Below are 20,756 nucleotides of genomic sequence, written 5' to 3' on the forward strand. Positions count from 1 at the left end.
ATCTTTCTTCAATCATCATAATCTTCTTTAACCAATCATATGATTGAAAGAATGATCACATACAATTTAATAATTATGCTGACATCATTGTTAATAACAATATACGAGTATATGATTTTTCTAATCAAATTAAATAGTATTGTCACATGCATAAAAAAAATTTTATTTTTTCATATTAAAATAATTTGTTATAAATTTAATAGTAAAAGTACAATTATTCTATATAAGTATGACATTACCAAACCTATATATATTCAACTTTTAAAAAACTAGCTCGTCTATGGATGTGTGATAATTAATTACCTTTAATATAATCACACATTTAATTTATATATATATATATATATATATAATCAGGGGCTTACTTACATACAAAGGGGTCAATATCCCTTTCAAAATTTAGATTTTGTCATGTATTTTTAATTTTTCTCCTCTCCAATTTTTTCCTGATACCGCATCTGTATATAATTACATATTGGTAGTTCGTTCATAGGGAATGAATAACCGAGCTAATCGGTTTGTGTTTTGGTTTTGGGCCAAAACCAAGCCTATTCAACGGCATATATGGTGGGGATTCAGACCGATGAGGGACGTAGGAATTGCCCTTAAATACTAGAGGCAATGCATGGTACGTTATCTTGAACAAAGCTGGTTTATGTAACGATGCAACTGCATGAAAGGTGACAAAAGTCGAAAAGTAAATAATTAAGTATCTATATTATATGTCACAACAAACTACCGCAAAAAAGAACAATAGTTTACAAGAAGTGTATACGGAGTATATGTTTCTAATTACAAAACAGTTTCTTACCCCAATCCAATAATAGATTTAAATCAACATATGGCACTCGCTAATTTGCACTACTAGAGCTCCTATATACATATTTATGTACAAAAACTAACAAATGAAGTGTACGTAGATATATATATATATATATATATATATATCAACAAATTAATCTAAAGAAATAATCGCTCGATCATGGCCGGGTAGTAGTGTTAATATTCCAACAAAGAATCCAACTCTGAAAACGTTGATGGAACATTAATAATGTCATGATCGTTTGGGTCATAATCTTTTGTATTTCTCCAACCATGTTTCGGTATCATGGATACGACTAAGGATGATGTCTCGGTCGTTGTAGTGATCATATGATCATTATTGCTTACACCGGTATCGTAAAACACATTATTATTATTATTCTTGGTATTGGTTATGTTAGCTAATGGAGTATCATCATCCTCCTGTCTCTTAAGACCAATACTTGATGACCAATATTGGTTTGATCCTGATGCAAGAGAGGCTTGATTCTTGTAATTATTACCATCAGCGTGTCGGTCTTGATCACTAACGAACGGATTAGTACTTTGATAAGTAGTGTTGGTATCGAAGTTGTAACTACTATAAGAAGAAGAAGAAGTACCAATGATATTATTTTTGTAATCTTCATCTTGATGAATAGGTTGGTCATCATCATAAGAGAAGTAGGAAAAGCCAGCAGTAGTAGTGATACTTGGGTCAAGACTAGTCTTTGTAGAATACTGGTCATCGATCAATGGAGGTAAGTATAATGGTGGACTATTATAATGCTCTTGCTCTTCTACAAAATAATTCAACCCATCATGGGCCGAAACCGGGCTATTTTCTGTACTTGTATTCTTGTGAAAAACACGACACACTACCCATTCATCCTGCTATAGATACATATATATAGACAAAATCACGTTACAATTAAATTTCTTGAAATAAAACTAACTAAAAAGAAACATCAGTTTAATTTACAAAATGTAATTAGCTCATTGCAACATATACAATTTAGTTACAATAAATATTTTTGACTTTCAGAAGAACGGATTGATACTAATGATCGATATACCTATTTAGAATAGAATTTTTGATTGCTTACTATATAAGTTAGGCATTTTTCTCTTAAAAATTGATTTTTAGAGTTTAAATGTAACCATTTTAATTAGCACTTGCATATCAACCTAGTAGTGGATTGTACCTCTGAAGGTGTAGTAGCCATGGTGTAATATGAGAATTTGCCTTCAAGTCTAAATTCATGCATCACCCAATTTGTCTTCTCCCCTCTTGGAGCTCTTCCTTTGTAAAACACAAGTGTTTTCTTCATCCCTACCAACTTCCCCCCGTCCATCGGCTTGAAAATCTTTTTATCTTTTCCGGTTGCCTTCCAATAACCGGATTCTGTTGCTCGATTTGTTCTCATCCCCGTTGGATACTTTCGGTCTCTTTGGCAAAAGAAGAACCATTCTTTTTCTCCCATTTTCGCTTTCTCTTAAACACATCAAGTTATTTCAAAGTAAGACATATATTAATTAGTTTTTGAGAAAAATATGCATATATACATGGTGCAAAAATTCATGCAATGATATAATTGCATGCATGAACACCTTTGGATGTCCGGATATATTTTGTTTTTTTAAACTGTTTATCTGGTTATAATTTTTAATAATGATGAAAATAAGCAGTTTTGAATATTAACGTCGTTAGTTACATATTCAAAACTGCTTGTTATATAATCTCATCGAAAAATAAACTATTTATGTAATTACTTCAAATATATATACTCCTCCTAAGAAATGATATTTGTAGACATGACATGCTTACTAGGTAAATCCCATGGTTCAGACTTGTTGAGATCAGCTTCTCCTATGGCGATGGCAGTGAAGGCTTGGTCGAGAACTTTAGGTGTCAGATAATGAGTTACGATCTCTTCATCAGTTGGATGGAATCGAAATCCAGGAGGAAGACCAAGCAAATAATTATCTCTCTTGTTTACGTTTGCAACCAATTCACGTCTTTCCATGTACTAGCTAGCTACCTATATATTTACAAATCAATCAGAATTACTATATGTGGATTTGGTTTTTGTATCGTTTATGTGGATGTGTAAATGAATTCTTTGACGATGTTGATCGATCAAAAAGCAACTTCCATCAAATTTCAAAGAAAAAACCTACTATACACAAAAAAGGTTAAGTTTGGATTTAAAAAGAAGGAAATGAAGGGCATAAAGATAGGTGTTAAATAGAAGAGACGCGTAGATGATGATGAAATACGAGTACTACTTCTTTAATTCTTTAACAAGACTTAATGCTATAGTATCAAAATGTCAATCTGAATGTCAATATAATACTTATCTCCTTTACTTAAATATATAAAATATAGAAACATATATAACATGCATGTCTGAAGATTGGATACAAAATATATGAGAGAGAAAAGTGAGTATGAGAGAGAAAAGTGAGTATAAGAGTGTTATGTATTTAATTTGGGTGAAAACCCTCATATATTAATATTTTAATATTTTGTATAAATGTTTGGTCCCTCATGATTTTTATGGTTTAAAAAAAAGTATGTGAAAGAGTTTTTCACTCAACTTAAATCTCTAACAGTCTCATATTCCCTTTCTCCATATATGACATATGCTGATTAGAGTGATTAATTAGATTCAATAACAAATAGTACATAAAATTTGATATTTTTTGTCAGAATTTTAATCATTAATCATATATTCATATATTATCAACTTTTTACATATTTTTTTGAACTAATTAATAGTTTTATTGATAATCTTCATTCCAAAATATATAATACAACAGATTTCGATTAGATAATTACAGAAAAATGTGATATTCTATTTCTTATGTGCTTATTTTATTCATGTCACCATCACAATCATTAGTTAAGTGATTGAGACCTAGGAATTTTCAATAATTTAATGTGTCGAGGAGAAAAGATACATAATTTTCATTAATATATAGTAATTCGTAAGGTTTCTTTTTAAAATGAAGTTCATTAGTGATTGATATATAAGTGTAGTTTTTGTGCAAAGTGGCGAAAGAAATAAAAAACAAAAAATGTTAAAGTTACAAACACATATTTACTAACAAAGTTTATATATATGTGTGTGAGAGAGAGAGAGATTAAACCAATAAAACAAAGAGAATGAATTAAAAAAAAAAGTGTATTTTTTGATGTCATATAAATTAGTAAAATTTTTTTTTTTTTTAAAAGTAACTTTTATTAACAAATCATCACTCGCTCAAAATAAGGAGTGGCACCAATATACAACTAATAATTACAACAAAATACAATTACATAGAGGCATGGAAAGAGTTCCAATCTTCCAAATTGAGCCGGCAATTAGCCGTTCTATTCTTGAACCATAAGAAACTAATGGTCTTTATATCTTGGAATAATATTTTATTGATTATAACTGTCTCATCTTAAAATCTTTTTGCGTCCCTTACCCTCCATAAACACCAACAAGTCATAAATACAATGCCTTTGAATATCTTTCTACTCTTTTTCTCTAAGCCCACATGCTTATCGATTTCGAACAAATTCTTGATTGAGAAAAAGAAAAGAGGACTAATCGTACACCATGGGCCAACTTTGTACCACATTGCAATTGCTATGTCACAACTACATAAAATGTGTACGTTTAGTTGTTTCATCTATATCTTCACATAAACCCAAAATAAAACACTAGAATACTTATTCTCATTCACTTTTTGAAAAACTCAAATGATTGTCTAACATTTGTTTTAGGGGTATACGTTGTCCTTAAAACATACTTAAGATATGACCAAAAATACTAAATACTAGTTTTTTTTAGAAATAAAATAAGTTCAACTTTATCTTAAAAAATATATTTTTCATTTTTCAGATAAAAATATACATAAGATATGACCAAAAATACTAAATATTAGTTTTCTTGAGAAATAAAATAAGTTCAACTTTTATCTTAAAAAATATATTTTTCATTTTTCAGATAAAAATATTTAGAACATCGATAAAAGTAATTAAAAATGTAAATTATTACTTGGTTTGTGGGTGTTACAACTTTTCCACCTAGTATAAAAACAAAAACAACTATTGTATTACGAAGCAAACGTAGATTATTCTTTGGAGAATAAGTCGAATGACAATCAATAACTAAGTAATTACTCAATCCTCAAAATCAAGTGGCAACAATTTATTAATTAGATATTTAGATTGTAGAACTAGTCCATCGTATTTCTACTATCATTGTGTACTTTGGGTTCCAAGTTGATTTAAAACATCAATATATTTATTGTTATGACTTTTTGATTATGTAACTTACAACTCTGCAACATATATACGCATATGTATGCATATGTGTTTCGTGTTATTTTCAGCTAAACGAAAGAAAGAAAGGCATTATTGGGCGTCATGACTAATTTTATAGTTTCAAAATTGGAATCAGCACATGAAGTGTAATAAACTCTTATTATTCCACCGCCTGAACTACTGAGTCTTCTAATTAAGTTAGAATAATGGGTATGGTTAGAGGTGCAAGAAAAAACCCATTAACCGAACCGAATCGATTTGTAACCGCTAACCGAAACCGGTTAATAACCGGAATAGTAAAAACCGATTATAGGTTACCAAAAACCGTCGATTACTAACCGATTACTCTTTTCAAAACCAAAATCAATTATTAACCGGTTTTCCAAATAATAACCGGTTAACCGACTAATCACATATTATATACATATTATATATATATATATATATATACATATATATCATATTATATACATACACTGATATATAACCGGAAAGATCGCAATATCAGATGATTTCGTAAGCTTTCAATATATCTATAGTATGCATAGATTAATACTTTTTTCATCAGATCCAACATCAGCTTTTGGTTGTTTTTGAGATTTGGGATGATGAATTTTGTTTTGTGTTTAGAAAATGATGTTTATTTGGAATATGGGTTCGTCGCTCAGACTTGTCGAAAATGATTGTTTTTCACCATTGTTCACCACTTTCTCAATATTATAATGGCCGGTTAAAAAAAACCGAATAGGTTAACCGGTTATTATTAATCGAAATTGGTTAGATAGGTTCCAGTTTCAAAACCTAGAAACCGGTTATTAACCGGTACAAGTTAACCATAACCGGTTATTACTGTTTCAAAAAATAACCGAAACCGATTATTAAAATTAGTAACCAAAATCGGTTAACCGTTTCTTGCGCCTCTAGGTATGGTGGCAGTTAATTACTTAAGCTTAAGTGTGAAACACTTCTATAATAGTTTTTTAATCCATAAAATTCATGGGGCCCAAACAAATAATCATTAATCAAAAATTATTTAAAAAATAGTATGTGAGGGGTTGCACACTTAAGCTTAGGTGTCAGATAACCCCATATTCACTTTTTCTTAAAATAATATACAAACGTACAATAGCAAAAACGAGCAAAGAGAGTTCCCTCAAGTTACTTTCCTAACTTGAGTCAAGTTAGGAAAATCTTGATAATTGAATTAAAATCCAGAACTAAAATTCAATGATCATCTTTGAATCTTGGCTTTTGATTATAATATAAGGGTCACGATTCCTCTAACTTCATCCATCTTATGTAATTCTTATTAGTAAGCTCCAACTAAATTTCACAAGCTACTTCAAGTAGCAGGTCGTTATAGTAAAAGCCCTGTAACTTTTATTCCGTCAAACAAAGCTTTGATATCTTTAAACTTGAAAAACCACAGATTTAAACTCTCGTAATTAACAAAAGAAACCCTGCATAGTCAGTAACTCGTATGTAACCATATATTTTATTGTTTTACATTAATAATTATATATGTGGAAGATTCAAGTATCATATAATTAAGGAACCAGGAATTGATAAAATTGTCATAATTTTTTTATTAATGGAGTACTATCGAATTGTTTGCTAGAACTATATATTGTGCAGTGTCATATTAATCAAAAGAAGTGAGAGATATATGAGTTCTCGTAAGAATTACATCACTATTATTAATTTTGACTATAAAAGGCGAAGATAGTAAGATACTACCCCAACAACGTACTAATGTTACTCGTAATACATATAAAATATAGGGTATTAATTTAAGATGATGAGTCACTCACTTTCTAAGACACGTAAATGAAAAAGTGAACAGAGGGTGTGCAACTTGTTTTTTAAGGATATGCAATACAGTTTAAAACATAAAAAAATTTACAACTTGACTTTTTTCTATTACTTTGAAGGTTTAGAGGGTATGCATTTGCATATCATTAATTTCTATCAATGTGCGTCCACCCCTGGAAGATACTACCCCAAATACTTTATCTTACTCCCTTTATAAAAAAACTATATATCCTCTTTGGTCATTCTCACATAAAAACTCAATGACCCAAAATGACCATTTTTTTCTTCAATAATTCAAATATCTTTACCTCATATACTTATAATACTTCTAATGAAATTATATACATTAATAACCACATCACTACCGCCACCACCCATCATCACCACTACCGCCTGCCATCACCACTACTACGTTGCGCGAGTACCCCTCTAATTATGACCAAATCTCATTTTCAAAGTGATTGTGATCAAACCGTGACTGGAACTTTAACTAGATTACGATGGACTATGTGGATTTGTGGTGATTCGTTAACGATTCCCCCGAGGTAGAACAAAAGCCGCTATACGCCTAATAATCGTTTTTAGATGTTAAGTGTATCTCTTCTACTCCTATGCTCGAAGCTTATATAGCCTTGATAACTTGTAAGAGAAGTAGAACTTTAAGGTTTATCACATAGACCATCTTGAGAGTTATCTCTAACTCATGATTTGCTTCCTTCTTTGTTGTTATTCGTAGTTATCTTAAAGAATGAGGATATTATCTCCACTCTTTATAGGTGATCTATTGTTCTCCTTCATCACACAACACGGTGCGTATTATTACGTCTCCGTGCCAGTGGAGAGGTATGTCATCAAGCCCCTAGTCAAACATAGTGGGGTGCGAAGGCTAGAGATGACAATGGTAACCCGATCCAATTAACATCCATCCGATCCGATCCATTATTGGTGGAATGATAGACGTAAAGTGAATGAATATTGGATGTGGAGCGAATAAATGTTTAATAGAAGGGATATGGATAAAGATATATCATCCATGGATCCATGAATGTCATCCATTAACCTGACATTAATTAAATATGTTGTTTTTATTTATAAATTACATATATAAAAGTATATGTGTTGAACATATTTTACATTTTTGTTAATATATATATGACTTATAAGTTGTAATTTTTAAGGTGGCATGTTTTTTAAATCTTGATGTTGCAACTAAAAAATATACAAACATAATTAAGTTAAAAGTAATATCTTAATACTTTTGTAATTGTATTCAATATTTAGACTTTAGGATTGCAAAAAGTGTGAAACACAAATATGTTTTTTGGTTATACAAACTCAAAACCAGAGACTTTTGATTCTATAATATAGAGAAAACCATGATTTTTGATTGTGGAAAGTTATAACAACATATTTATTGATGACAACGATGTTTACTACACATTTTAAACTATTATTTTATTGCGAAAATATTTTAATGGCATCATCTAATGGATATTCATTTATCCATCTCATCCATTGGATATGGATAAGGGTGGATGAAACTTTTTTAAATGGATATGGATATGAATGTTAAAAAAATAAATGGATATGGATTTGACCAGATCCGATCCAAATCCGATCCATTGTCATCTCTAGCGAAGGCGGGTGTGTTTGAATAAAGTTGGCAACTTCTCAAATTATGAACGGTTAATTATAGGAGAATCGGTTTAAAATTTTAAATTGATTTGATGGGTAATTAAACCCGATAGTTAACGTGTATCCCTAAATTTTAAATGTACGGTTGGATCTCAAAAACCTTATTAAATCTTTTCATTTCTCATTTCAAAAATCTTCAAAAAATCTCTCTTATGTCCTCTCGTTTTCCCCTTGTTCGTTCAACGTCATCGGAAATTCTGTTTAGGGTTATATTCGTGATTCCAACGATTGTTGTTGTAGATACGTGTACTTTTATCTTTCCTTTTGTTTTTCCTCATACTATTTTGCTATATTGTTTCATAAGATGGCAAAAAGGAGTCTCACTACCACCGAGTCAATAGTGATTCGGTCAAAATTGAATAGTTTTGTAATCTATTTAGGATTCCTTCTGATGGTCAAACCATTACGACCCTGCTAGAGGGATTTTTAGAATTTTATTTCAAAACCATATATGTTGGGAATGTTAGAGTGCGTTTAGTTGGGAAACACCATTTGTTTTCAAAAAAAAAAATATGAAAAATTAAAAAGCGCGTTCAAATCATAGTCTCTAAAACTATTTTTCATAAAAACAGAAAACACTATTTTTAACTTTTGTATGGAAAATTAGAAACACTTTTTTTTTGGTTATCGAGTTTTCTTTCTACTCTTGCTCCTCTTAGTTGTTCTAGGATAATAATTTTGCATTTGAGGTGATGTGTCGAGCGGATGAGCCATCATTCCCATTATGTCTAAGCTTTTGTTAGTTATGCCGAGCGAGCATATGGTGGTGACCCAAAATCAAAACGTCACGACTCATTATACCCTTATGTAAGCCCAAACGATCACTTCACTATATATATAAGGGTAAATTACAAAAATCATACCTGAGGTTTGTTCGAAATTACACTGGTCATACCTACAATTTAAAAATTACACGAGGCATACCCAACGTTGTCAAAAACTTACACTGATCATATCTATCGTTGACGGTCGTCTATTTGACCGTTAAGTCAAGTCACGTGTCGTGCATGTGAGGTATCAAAATTGTAAGTTCTAGTGTACTCAGGTATCATTTGTGTAATTTACCCTAATAAAAAATTATTAAGAATTTTAGAGTTTTATTTATACTTCAATTATTGAGTTGGGTAGATATGGAAAAAAAATATATATAATTTAATTATGAAAAAAAAAAGTTTTTTTTAATGAAAAATGTATCGAGAAAAATAATTGATACGAGAATGCATTTATTATTACATATATCATTATTATTTTGTATAGTGAATATAACAAGAATGATAACTATAAAAACCACTAAAGTTTTACTTTTATATTATTATTATTATTTTATTTTTTATGATTTATTCTTTTTGATATAAACCTATATATAAAAACATACAAACTTTTAATTTTTTTAAAAAAAGCAATATAACCTTTTCATATGGTTTTTGTCATCCCCTGAGATTAGAGGGGTAAAGCAAAATTGAAGACTCGTTACGGTTTTAAAATATTTCTCAAGTTAGCATTCTGTAGCATTTTGGGTTTGGAGTTCCAGAGAAAAACATGTTTTTTGTTTTGTGCATTCATCTTGGATGCATATTCTTCAAAATGATGCATCCGATAAAAAACGTGACTTTCCGATTTTGACGGATCAATGTGTTGTTAAACACTTAAATAATGATAATTAGCTATGCACTATGTTAGTTTTATGGACTTTTGATGCATCAAAATGATGTATTTAAGTGTTCTGACCGTTCTTATTTTAAAATTGTTCTTCCTGGAGTGTTACCCTATATATATGAAATTTAATATAGAATATCTACCTGATTTAATAATTGAAATATAAATATAAATATCTTAATAATTTTTTATTAGAGTAAATTACACAGATGATACCTGAAGCATACGCGAAATTACGATTTTGATACCTCACATGCAAGGCACGTGACTTCACTTAACGGTCAAATATACGACCTTCAGCGATAGGTATGGTCAGTGTAAGTTTTTGACAACGATAGGTATGTCTCGTGTAATTTTTAAATTATAGGTGTGACCAGTGTAGTTTCGAACAAACCTCAGGTATGATTTTTGTAATTTACCCTGTATATAAACACCATTTCTTTCATAGTTAGGGTTTCATTCCTTTCAACTGATTTCAGCAGCCAAAATAATCAGCAATGGGAAGAAGTATGTTTTCTCTTACATCGTTTTTCTTTCTGTTTGACTTTCGTTGACTTAATCTATTATCCTATTATCTATCTATTGATGAGGATTTGAACCCTATCTAAGTTATGATTCCTAATTTAATGTATATGTATAGGTATATATATGTAATTGAATTGGAGGCTGTTTATGTGATTATTTTGAAAGTATTACAATCTACATTTGTATATACATAATGTGTATGTATAGTAGCTGTATATGATATAAAGAATTGAACTTTAATAGACTGGTTTTAAGATGATCAAAATAATTGCTATTTTGAAGGATGTTTGTTACTTTATGTGACATCCTTGGAAATATTTATCAATTTGTGCTTATGTATATCTAATTGTATTAGTCATTGTAACATTGATAGGCCATGGTTCTTTGTAAGTCTGTGCTTTCTTGGTTTTGATGACATAGAAATATAGATGTCGCCCTTATGATTGGTCTGTCTCGCTTTTTGAAAGTAAATATCTGTAGAGATATATGTATATCTGGTGTGAAATATGTTTGTGTATATATATATATACAAGGTTTTGTAATCTAAAAGTAGGGTTTTAGGGTTACGATTTAATCTGCTAAAATGTGATATTTTGCATTTTATAGGACCTGCTAGGTGTTATCGTCAGATTAAGAACAAGCCATATCCAAAGTCCAGATTCTGTCGTGGTGTTCCTGATCCCAAAATTAGGATTTATGATGTTGGCATGAAGAAGAAGGGAGTTGACGAGCTCCCTTTCTGTGTTCATTTGGTCAGTTGGGAGACGGAGAATGTGTCGAGTGAGGCACTTGAGGCTGCACGTATTGCTTGTAATAAGTACCTTGTTAAGTTTGCAGGAAAGGTGCTTTCCACTTGAGGGTTCGAGTTCATCCTTTCCATGTGTTGCGTATTAACAAGATGTTGTCGTGTGCTGGGGCTGATAGGCTCCAAACTGGTATGAGGGGTGCTTTTGGCAAACCCCAAGGTGTGTGTGCTCATGTTAGCATTGGTCAAGTCCTCCTTTCTTTTCGTTGCAAGGATACCAACAGCCAACATGCACAAGAGGCTTTACGTCATGCCAAGTTCAAGTTTCCTGGTCGACAAAAGTTCATTACCTCAAGGAAATGGTATAAAAACTAGTTCAATCTATATTTGCACACTATATTAGTAACGCAATTTGATATACTACTGTTCATACATGTTTGTTTTTGTTGAACTTGTGCTTAACCTTTGTGATGGTCGTTTCAGGGGATTCACCAAGTTTGGCCGAACAGATTATGTGCAATGGAAATCTGAGAACCGTATCATGAATGATGGAGTTAATGCTAAGGTATATTACTGATAGATCAACATATCGAAAATATATTCGTATTTTATTGTTGTTTGGTAACTGACAGTCTGACATACTAGGATTCATAAGTTTAGCTTAGTGATTCTCTTTTAGGACTTCTGTGGGTTTGGCAGTTTTCATGAAAAGCTTCTCCTATCAGAAAGGTTTTCTTTTACTCCGTACTTGTACTGTCAAAAGGTTTTTAGTTCAAGATAATCGGCATACATATTTTAAGATAATTTTTTGCAATGCTCATTTTTTAATTATAATTGTAACTGTTGAGTAAAGCTTGTCTGACTTGAGTTAAAAATATAATGAAATACATTTTGTGTTCCTGGTTTATGCAACTCTGAAGCTAACTTGTTCACTTGTATTGTGCTACAGCTTCTTGGATGCCATGGACCCCTTGCCAACCGTCAGCCTGGAAGAGCTTTTGTAGATGCTGTTGCTTAAGTGCACGTACTTAGTTGAAGACGTACATATTGGGCTACACTCTAATTCTAAACTCAGTTTCGTTTTTCTTGGAGATTCATTGCTGTCTTGTATGTGCAATGCAATGACGTTTATTCCTCTATGTTTGGGTACTGCAATGAAAGAACTCATTTATAATTTTAACTTAGTATTCCTGAATCTATTCTCTGCTCTTTGTCAATGTCTGCCTGTTTTGTTATTTGCTTTGAAATAGTTTTTTTTTAATTCCTTTCAATTTACATCTATTTGAGCCTGCATTCATTTCAATTCACTTTGTAAGTGAAGATTGGTCTTTAGAGGCCGCGTTGCATATAAGCATAAGTTAGGAAATGAATCATAGGACTAGACCTTAATGACAGGAAATGAATTATGTCCAGATTTGAAAATTCTGATTCAAGATCCAACTCAATTTCTTGATCCTCTTGCGATACTTTGGACTAGAAACTTCTCAAGTTTTGATATTGATCTTTTTGAACAACTAACAACAAACATATTCACCATAGCTTCCAAATATAAGGTATGGAAGCTATAACAGTGAGAAGTGCAAAATCAACAAACGTAACCAGATAAAAACATCAGAAACACATCAAACATACAACATGCTACCATTTTGTGCAACTATTAAACAAACCTGGTTCAATATATCAGACTGTTAAGCATATTGATCGAACCTTTGACGGTGAATCAACATGTAACATATTACCTCTTCTCCTTTGCTTCCAAGTGTCTAAATCGGCAGAAATTAGTCCCTTCCCAGTAATTGGTTCCATGATATCAGCAAGAACTCCCTATATAATGCAATGTAGATATATAAATATGAAATGTCGACCTACTACAGCTAAACTATAACCCAACTCGGCCCCTTTCAAGGTAACTAGGTTGAGTGGAGACGTGATATGCAATCATGCATATGATAAAGTTTTAATAAGTTGCATAACTGTCGTTGATAACACCTGAGAGTGATCATAACTAGTTAACTACTCTAGTCAAAGATGATAAGGACGTTAGAATTTTGTGACCTTTTCCAATATGTTACTTACGGAATGAAGACAGTATAATGCATAACTACTAAACCACACATATCAAGGCAAAACATGGACTGTTGAAATAAATAAATATCATTGACTGTGATGCGAGTCAAAGACTCATATGGCCCAAGTAGGTCACGAAAGGGAGTCCAATAGTTATTATTATTATTTTATTTTTTTTGTCTACAAAGAATCAACAAGCCCATCTGGGTCTAGTAATAAGGACAACCTTTTTTGTAATGATATTTTATGATTAAGAATGCAAACATACAAATCTCATTATGTTTTTCGAATTTAATTCCAGGATGGAGGAAGATAGTTAATAATATTTTAAATTTTGCTCTGTGTATGGTCCTCAACTCTACATAATGAACTTTGCGACGACAAACAAATGTAAATTGTTGGCAATGACGGATGGCCTCATAAGTCGACATGACGTCACATGAATAACTTATCAACGCAAATTCGTAATATCATAATGATATTTGAAAAGGAAACATCATGAACCAATTAAGCCATTAAGGGTCATCGATATAGGTGTGTTTGCTAAAGATTTATACATTTTTTATTATTGTCACCAATTCTATGTTAATAACCTTGTTTAGGTTACCTAGTAATGTTCATATGACCAACTAATAATGGTGTTCTCGTGAATTGAACCAAGGCGCCATAATTCAAAGAGCCCTAACTAATTGTCAAATTTATACGATAGCTTACACCTACATCGACTCGTAAATACAAATGTAAACATAATTAACCAAAAAAATCTTTCAACAACGATTAATTAAAGCCAGGTAAACTGTTCACTTTCATAAGACAAGTATATGGCCAGGTTTGGGACACTGTAAAACGGTCCCAAACCCATGAAAAGGAAATGAAGCCACATAGATAGAGTGTGATATAATGATGATAAGGGATTTTTCTATCCTTAAGCAAAAAGGCATAAAAGAAAGAAAAGGTGAAAAGGGAAGTTGATAGTCGGTTGAAATAAAGCTGTAAAGTATGGTATTTATATTATTTTAGTTGTAAGTATATGTGTTTTAGTTCATAAGCTGGAAAGGGACCTTAAACCCTACGAATCGCATCATATTTGTCCCCCCATGCTTTGCTTTTAACAATCATATCTTTACTTAGTTTATTACTCAGTAATTGAAAAGTTACAGATCATTACTAGTAAATTAGCAATTAGAGAGCCAATGAGCTTTAGCTTGATTAGCATGGGGAAATGATGAGATGGATTGAGAGTTTGAGACCATAGGTCTCTAGAGTGGTAGTGCCAGGATTTTCATTATGGAGTTGCCGAACAGTTTTTATGTTACTAACATCTCAACACCATGTCGATCCTTTTTCTTTTCTTCATCCCTTTTTCGGTGTTTCCCTATGATCCGATTTAGTATGCAGCTTTGTTATTAAAAAGCAGAGATCGTAGTTTCCGATTTGTGATATACTCCGTATAATTAAGCTAGTATATATGAAGCATTATTTGCCAGCTCCTATGGAATTTGATTCTATGCATAATATGAAGTGGAGCATTCGAATTTCTAATAGAATGTGTTTGGTTGCATGTTGCATGTTTTATTCCAAAGTGAAAAGATAAAAGAGATTTGATATAATTCAACCATAAACTTTTCGTGATATACGTTTATGAAACGAAAACACCAAGTACAACGATAAATTACATTGTTGTGTGTTAAATAACACATTTTACTACTATACTATTTTAGATTGTCTTGATTTCAGACAACTTTGATACCAATTGAGTACCTATATATGAACCAGGAATTTACCTACATAAAACTGCAAATCAAAAGGTCATAAACCATGTATATATCATGCATATATGTGCAACTACCTGCTAAGATGGCCTAGTACGTAGTTGACATCATCATGAGACAAGAGATCTCAGGTTCGAATTCCGTCAGGTACAATCTTGATCAAACATACTTTTATTCAACTCTAGCTCTCTAGCTAGCATAACGAAATAAAGAATACAAAAAGCGAAAAGAACATTATCTTCTGACTTAACTGCAAAATCAAAAGTATAATATATCTTTGAACCCTAACCCCATATGTCACTTATATATAGTCTCATGCCCCTGTTTGACATCTTCATACTCTTCTCTACAACAAAGTCTTTACATCACACAAAGAGTCGCGCTTTTTATCTACAGTAGAGGAAAAAATTCAACCCATTATATTACCGCTTCCAGAAGAACAAATAATGAGGTTTCTTGAACTATGTTTACTTGTAGCTATCACATCTGGTTCCATGTCAACAATTGCTAATGCCAAAGGTGGCTTGTGGTCTAATGCTCACGCCACCTTCTATGGAGGTCAAGACGCTTCTGGTACAATGGGTAAGATCATTTTTGACCATTTTACTAGTAATTAAATAAGCTAACGTTATATTTTGACTCAAATGGGTCAAATGCAAAAAATTTAACTATATGATTATGCATTTCTGCTTGAAAGTCGCCCACAATCCATTTTCACATGCCAGCCAAAACATCATATGATTCAAAACTATATACAATCACGTTCACTCATTTCACATTGTAAATAATAATAGCTTAGAAAGAAAGAAAAGAGATGGGTTTTCTGACATGTATTACAAAATTACCCGTTTTGACACAGGAGGAGCTTGCGGGTATGGAAATCTGTATAGTCAAGGATATGGTACAACCACAGCTGCACTAAGTACTGCTCTTTTCAACAATGGTCTTGCCTGTGGAGCTTGTTTTGAAATCAAGTGTTTTAATGATGCCAAATGGTGCCTACCGGGATCCATCATTGTAACAGCTACAAACTTCTGTCCACCAAATAACGGCCTTCCGAATAATGCTGGAGGATGGTGTAATCCTCCCTTGCAACACTTTGATTTAGCCCAGCCAACCTTTAAGCACATTGCTCAAGAGATTGCTGGGATAATACCGGTTCAATACAGAAGGTAAGATAAGTGTGCTGTCGGTTTAGGTTAAGCTTTATTTCTACAGATCAACCAGCAAACAGGTGAAGTAAGATAATATAGCGTAAATAGAACAGAGTCAATCAAGAAAGTCGCTTAAAATGATTTCTAATGTGCAATACCTCCCCAACTCGTATTATTATATAGTATTCATTAATATAGTTACAGTTTTTTGGATATAGTTGCACTTTTTGGACCAAAGAGTTTCAGGTCAGCCAAACCCGGCCCTCAAACAATACTAATTTTGACCCATTGCCCAACCCGTCCAACTTAAACTCCTCATTTTTTCCCCACCTGTAGCGCCAAAGCACACTGTACCAATCTACATGACCACAAGTACTAACTCGTGTTTCTTAATAAAACTTTTAACAAACATCAGCACGGGACTACAAATATTAATCCGGCATATGATGAATTAAAATTTAAAAGAAGAAAAAAGGAAGTACTAACTCGTGTTTGTTAATTGATTTCGGCAGAGTTGCTTGCAGGAAGATTGGTGGAATGAGATTCACCATAAACGGTCACTCATTCTTCAATCTAGTGCTCCTGACTAATGTAGGTGGTGCAGGTGACGTCATTTCCGTCTCTGTAAAGGGATCCAAATGCAGAACCTGGCAAGCAATGTCACGTAATTGGGGTCAGAACTGGCAGAGTAACACTTTCCTAAATGGTCAATCTTTATCTTTCAAGGTCACCACAAGTGATGGCAGAACCATCATTTCTAATAATGTTGCACCTCCTAACTGGTCATTCGGTCAAACCTACACGGGAAGGCAGTTCTAGTTTATCCAACCCAAACCTCCTGACTCGGTATTTCATTAAGATTTTAGTGTTTAACTCTGTTGTATGATAGTGATCAAGATCTGATTCCATGGGCACTTTTTAAACGGCCCAGATCAGGTTCCTCAACTAAAGTTCAATAGTTTGAGGCTTGGAGTCTTTTTAGATGGCTCCTCTTAAAAACAACACCAACAAGGGTTGGTCGTTGTTATTAGTTGATCAGTAACTGTGTGTATTTTATTTTGTAACCATACTCAAATAGTCAAATGAGTCTGGTGTGAAGGATTGCTTCTTTTATGGTTTAAGCATATTCTTTTAAGGTTTCTACAGTTTTTTTAAAGAGTTACATTTGGATCATTAAAAATGATCGTATGTTGTGTTCAGATAATTAGAAGTCCAAAACTTCACCTCCAAATCATTGTTACCAATCGATGATGATTCTATTGATTGATGATGTATGAAATATTAAACAAAACTTTGTATCATAGCAGATGGAAGATGTATTAACTTTACCTAGCCTAAATGAATTTCAGTCACTGCTATCACCGTTTAATTATATACTTTATAAAATTGCATTTGGAAGAGTTGACACAGTGCCATCAAAGATCCATCATGAAAGCCGCCTGCTGCAACCCCCCCAGTTTATATCAATGGCAACACAATTTAGCAGCTCAATAACACTTGCAAAACCAATTCATCACCAAAATGAACACATACATTACATTACATTAGATTGCATATGACAGGAGGGTATATAGCACAACCGAAGATGAATAAGGTGCTTGAAACCACCATCACCTAACAAGAACCTGAACCTTAAGCCTCCTACATCAAAATCAATTGAACTTGTTCACATTTTAGAGTTCCTATTTATTGTTACAAACTATCTATGTCATACATCAAAAATAAGCACCTGACCTGCAAAACTTCAGGTGAATAGATGACAGTATCTTTTTTCCAGTTCATACTGATGTCCACCACCACAAACTATACTTGTGTACGGAAACTGTAAGGATTTGTAAGACAAGATGTCAAGATGATTAAGATCCACACTTCATTTATAAGGCAAACACAGACTATACGGAACTAAAATGTGAAAACCGCAGCTCTCTGTTTATACCCAGATTTAGAAAACACAAATGGCAACATAATAGTAGTATCATTATTATTTCAATACATAATGCAACTCAATCATCACAACTGTAGCACTGGCAAAAAGGAAGAAAAAATTACTCAATTCAACCAGTACAAAACTAAAAGGTGGAATTACAAGAGCAAGGCCTTATTTATCTAACTCCAATTACTACTGTTGTTATGTTAACTTGGTAGTATGACAGCCCCATCATCACCAAATCTATATAAATGCATTTTTTTGTTTGATGGTGAAGACGGAATAAGCAAACCATGCTGATAACCTTGAGAAGACAACATTCTTACTCAACTACGTGGAGAAGACGGACCAGTTGTTCATTTCAGCTTCCACCAATGGCGTAAACAAACTATGCTACAACAACTCCATATATCAACCTTATCAACACTCGGGTCCTGCAACATGGATTTCATACCGAAAATTCCATATCAAAAAACAAGCATCCCAATCACTAAAACACTGAGGTCATTGTACCACTAGCTTACATCCAGTGCCCCCTGTTGTTATTCTTAAGATCACCTTCGATTTTCAAAATTGTGTATAATCCCTCCTCGATTGATTACCACACATCCCGCTGTAATCACCACACCAATCCAACTTCAAATTTATGCACTCGCAGAAGATGCAATCTTCCAACACTTCCATTATGATGGAGTTGTTAACTAACGCAGTATCTCAAAAAACACATGCTATAAAATGGAAAGAAATGAATCCAGGCAAAATTGAAAGCCACTCTTCTTACTCACAATAGGGTTAATTTAATTGTTGTGTTTTTGAAAAGCTTAAACTGACTTTGTGAAGATCTGATTACGACACATATTGATTCTATTTATTTCGTGTAACCTTCTAACTCAAACTTATAATGGTTTAGGTGATCGTGCGAAGGCCCATTAACATAAACCCAATGAAAGTTTCACTAAAATGGTAATAGGGCAAACACATTGTAGGCATGGTACAATTGGTACGTTGATCACGAAACACAATCTTTTGTGAAACATACATACAAGTCAAACATGTTTACGACTACATTTGTATTATAACTTCAATCACCACTATTAGTTATCACTAACAAAGACAACAATCCCTACATTCTACCAACAAAAAAGTGAAAAAACATACATATATAATCAGAATTATAGCAGAACTGCAGAAGACATACAAACATATAAATTATTATAGACATGAGATATACGTATACATATATATTGTAAGTTATATAATTTATTTATTTTTTTGGGAAAGCCCGCGATGCCGTCATCGCTACGATTATGAAGAATCGAATTACAGCTCTGGAAGCGGGCAGTCTTCATTGCGGATACCGGTAAAACAGAGCTACGACGGAGAATGGCGATGACACGAAAGGGACGACCAAAATGGAGCCTCCAGCAACCAACGAACACCGGTAGGTGTTGTGTAGATGGGTGGCTATATCCGTTTTGGTTTTCCACGGCCGCCGTCATCGCCGCAGGCGTAGCTAAGTTATGGTACCCGCTCAGATAAGATCAAGTAGTGTTAAAACCCTAGCATTGGGGTTTAGGGTTATTTTATAGACCAGAATTTTTGGATGTTAGCCCTGTAGTATGGGGAAATTAGCAATTATTACCTTTAAAGTACGGGTTTTAAGTTTCAATACCTCAACAGTCTATGAGGGGTTAAGATGTCTACCTAAGTAGAGAAATTGCTTCCATTTTCTATCATGACTGTAAAAAAAACCTCTAACTTTTGCATGGGATGGGGATCAAACAGGGTGTTTACCACTTATTCAAACCATGTTACTTTATTACCTTTAAAGTGTGTTAACTTATTTTATTGAAGCCATTTCTATGGGGAAAAAAAGATAATTACTTTATGAAAAGTGATTTTGGTTTTGTTATATGATACATTTATTTTTATTATCATGTCTTCAATTATGTATGGATACATGTAAGGCGTAAATGAAACGAGTTTGCGAGCTACTCGAAATCGACTTGTAAATTATTTGAGATCAATTCTGTCTGAGTCGAGCTGAGCTTGAGCTACTTGAATAGACTTCCGAGTCGAGCTTGAGCCTAAAAATAGCCTACACAAAATGTTTGCGAGCTTATATGAGTTTATTTTACAATTTTTCCATTGATTATTATGATGTTTTACATACGGGAAATGATTAATCCTTCTAATAGAATAGCCAAAAAATCCTCCTAACTTTTGGATGAGGACATGTGGAAAAATTAGGGGATGAGATTAGGAAAGAGAATAAGTGGTATAC

At 32.7% G+C, this 20,756-nt stretch overlaps 2 protein-coding genes, 1 long non-coding RNA gene and 1 pseudogene across 3 annotated transcripts; 2 read left to right on the forward strand and 2 right to left on the reverse strand.

Moving 5' to 3' along the window:
• Positions 1–999: 999 nt before the first annotated feature.
• On the reverse strand, positions 1,000–2,828 carry LOC122583585 (NAC domain-containing protein 92-like). The gene is made up of 3 exons (XM_043755972.1): positions 2,630–2,828; positions 2,007–2,296; positions 1,000–1,692 (listed from the first exon to the last, which is right to left on the reverse strand). The coding sequence occupies exons 1-3, from the start codon at positions 2,826–2,828 to the stop codon at positions 1,000–1,002; spliced, it is 1,182 nt and encodes a 393-aa protein (XP_043611907.1).
• Positions 2,829–10,741: 7,913 nt separating this feature from the next.
• LOC122582098 lies at positions 10,742–12,769 on the forward strand (annotated as a pseudogene).
• Positions 12,770–15,678: 2,909 nt separating this feature from the next.
• On the forward strand, positions 15,679–17,684 carry LOC122582097 (expansin-A10-like). Its single transcript, XM_043754455.1, has 3 exons — positions 15,679–15,973; positions 16,251–16,563; positions 17,058–17,684. The coding sequence occupies exons 1-3, from the start codon at positions 15,838–15,840 to the stop codon at positions 17,362–17,364; spliced, it is 756 nt and encodes a 251-aa protein (XP_043610390.1). The 5' UTR covers positions 15,679–15,837; the 3' UTR covers positions 17,365–17,684.
• On the reverse strand, positions 16,046–17,164 carry LOC122582099. Its single transcript, XR_006321098.1, has 2 exons — positions 17,032–17,164; positions 16,046–16,603 (listed from the first exon to the last, which is right to left on the reverse strand). It is a non-coding gene; the product is annotated as an uncharacterized LOC122582099 (long non-coding RNA).
• Positions 17,685–20,756: the final 3,072 nt, after the last annotated feature.

Source organism: Erigeron canadensis, chromosome 9 (assembly GCF_010389155.1).
Source record: "Erigeron canadensis isolate Cc75 chromosome 9, C_canadensis_v1, whole genome shotgun sequence".
NCBI lineage: Eukaryota > Viridiplantae > Streptophyta > Magnoliopsida > Asterales > Asteraceae > Erigeron > Erigeron canadensis.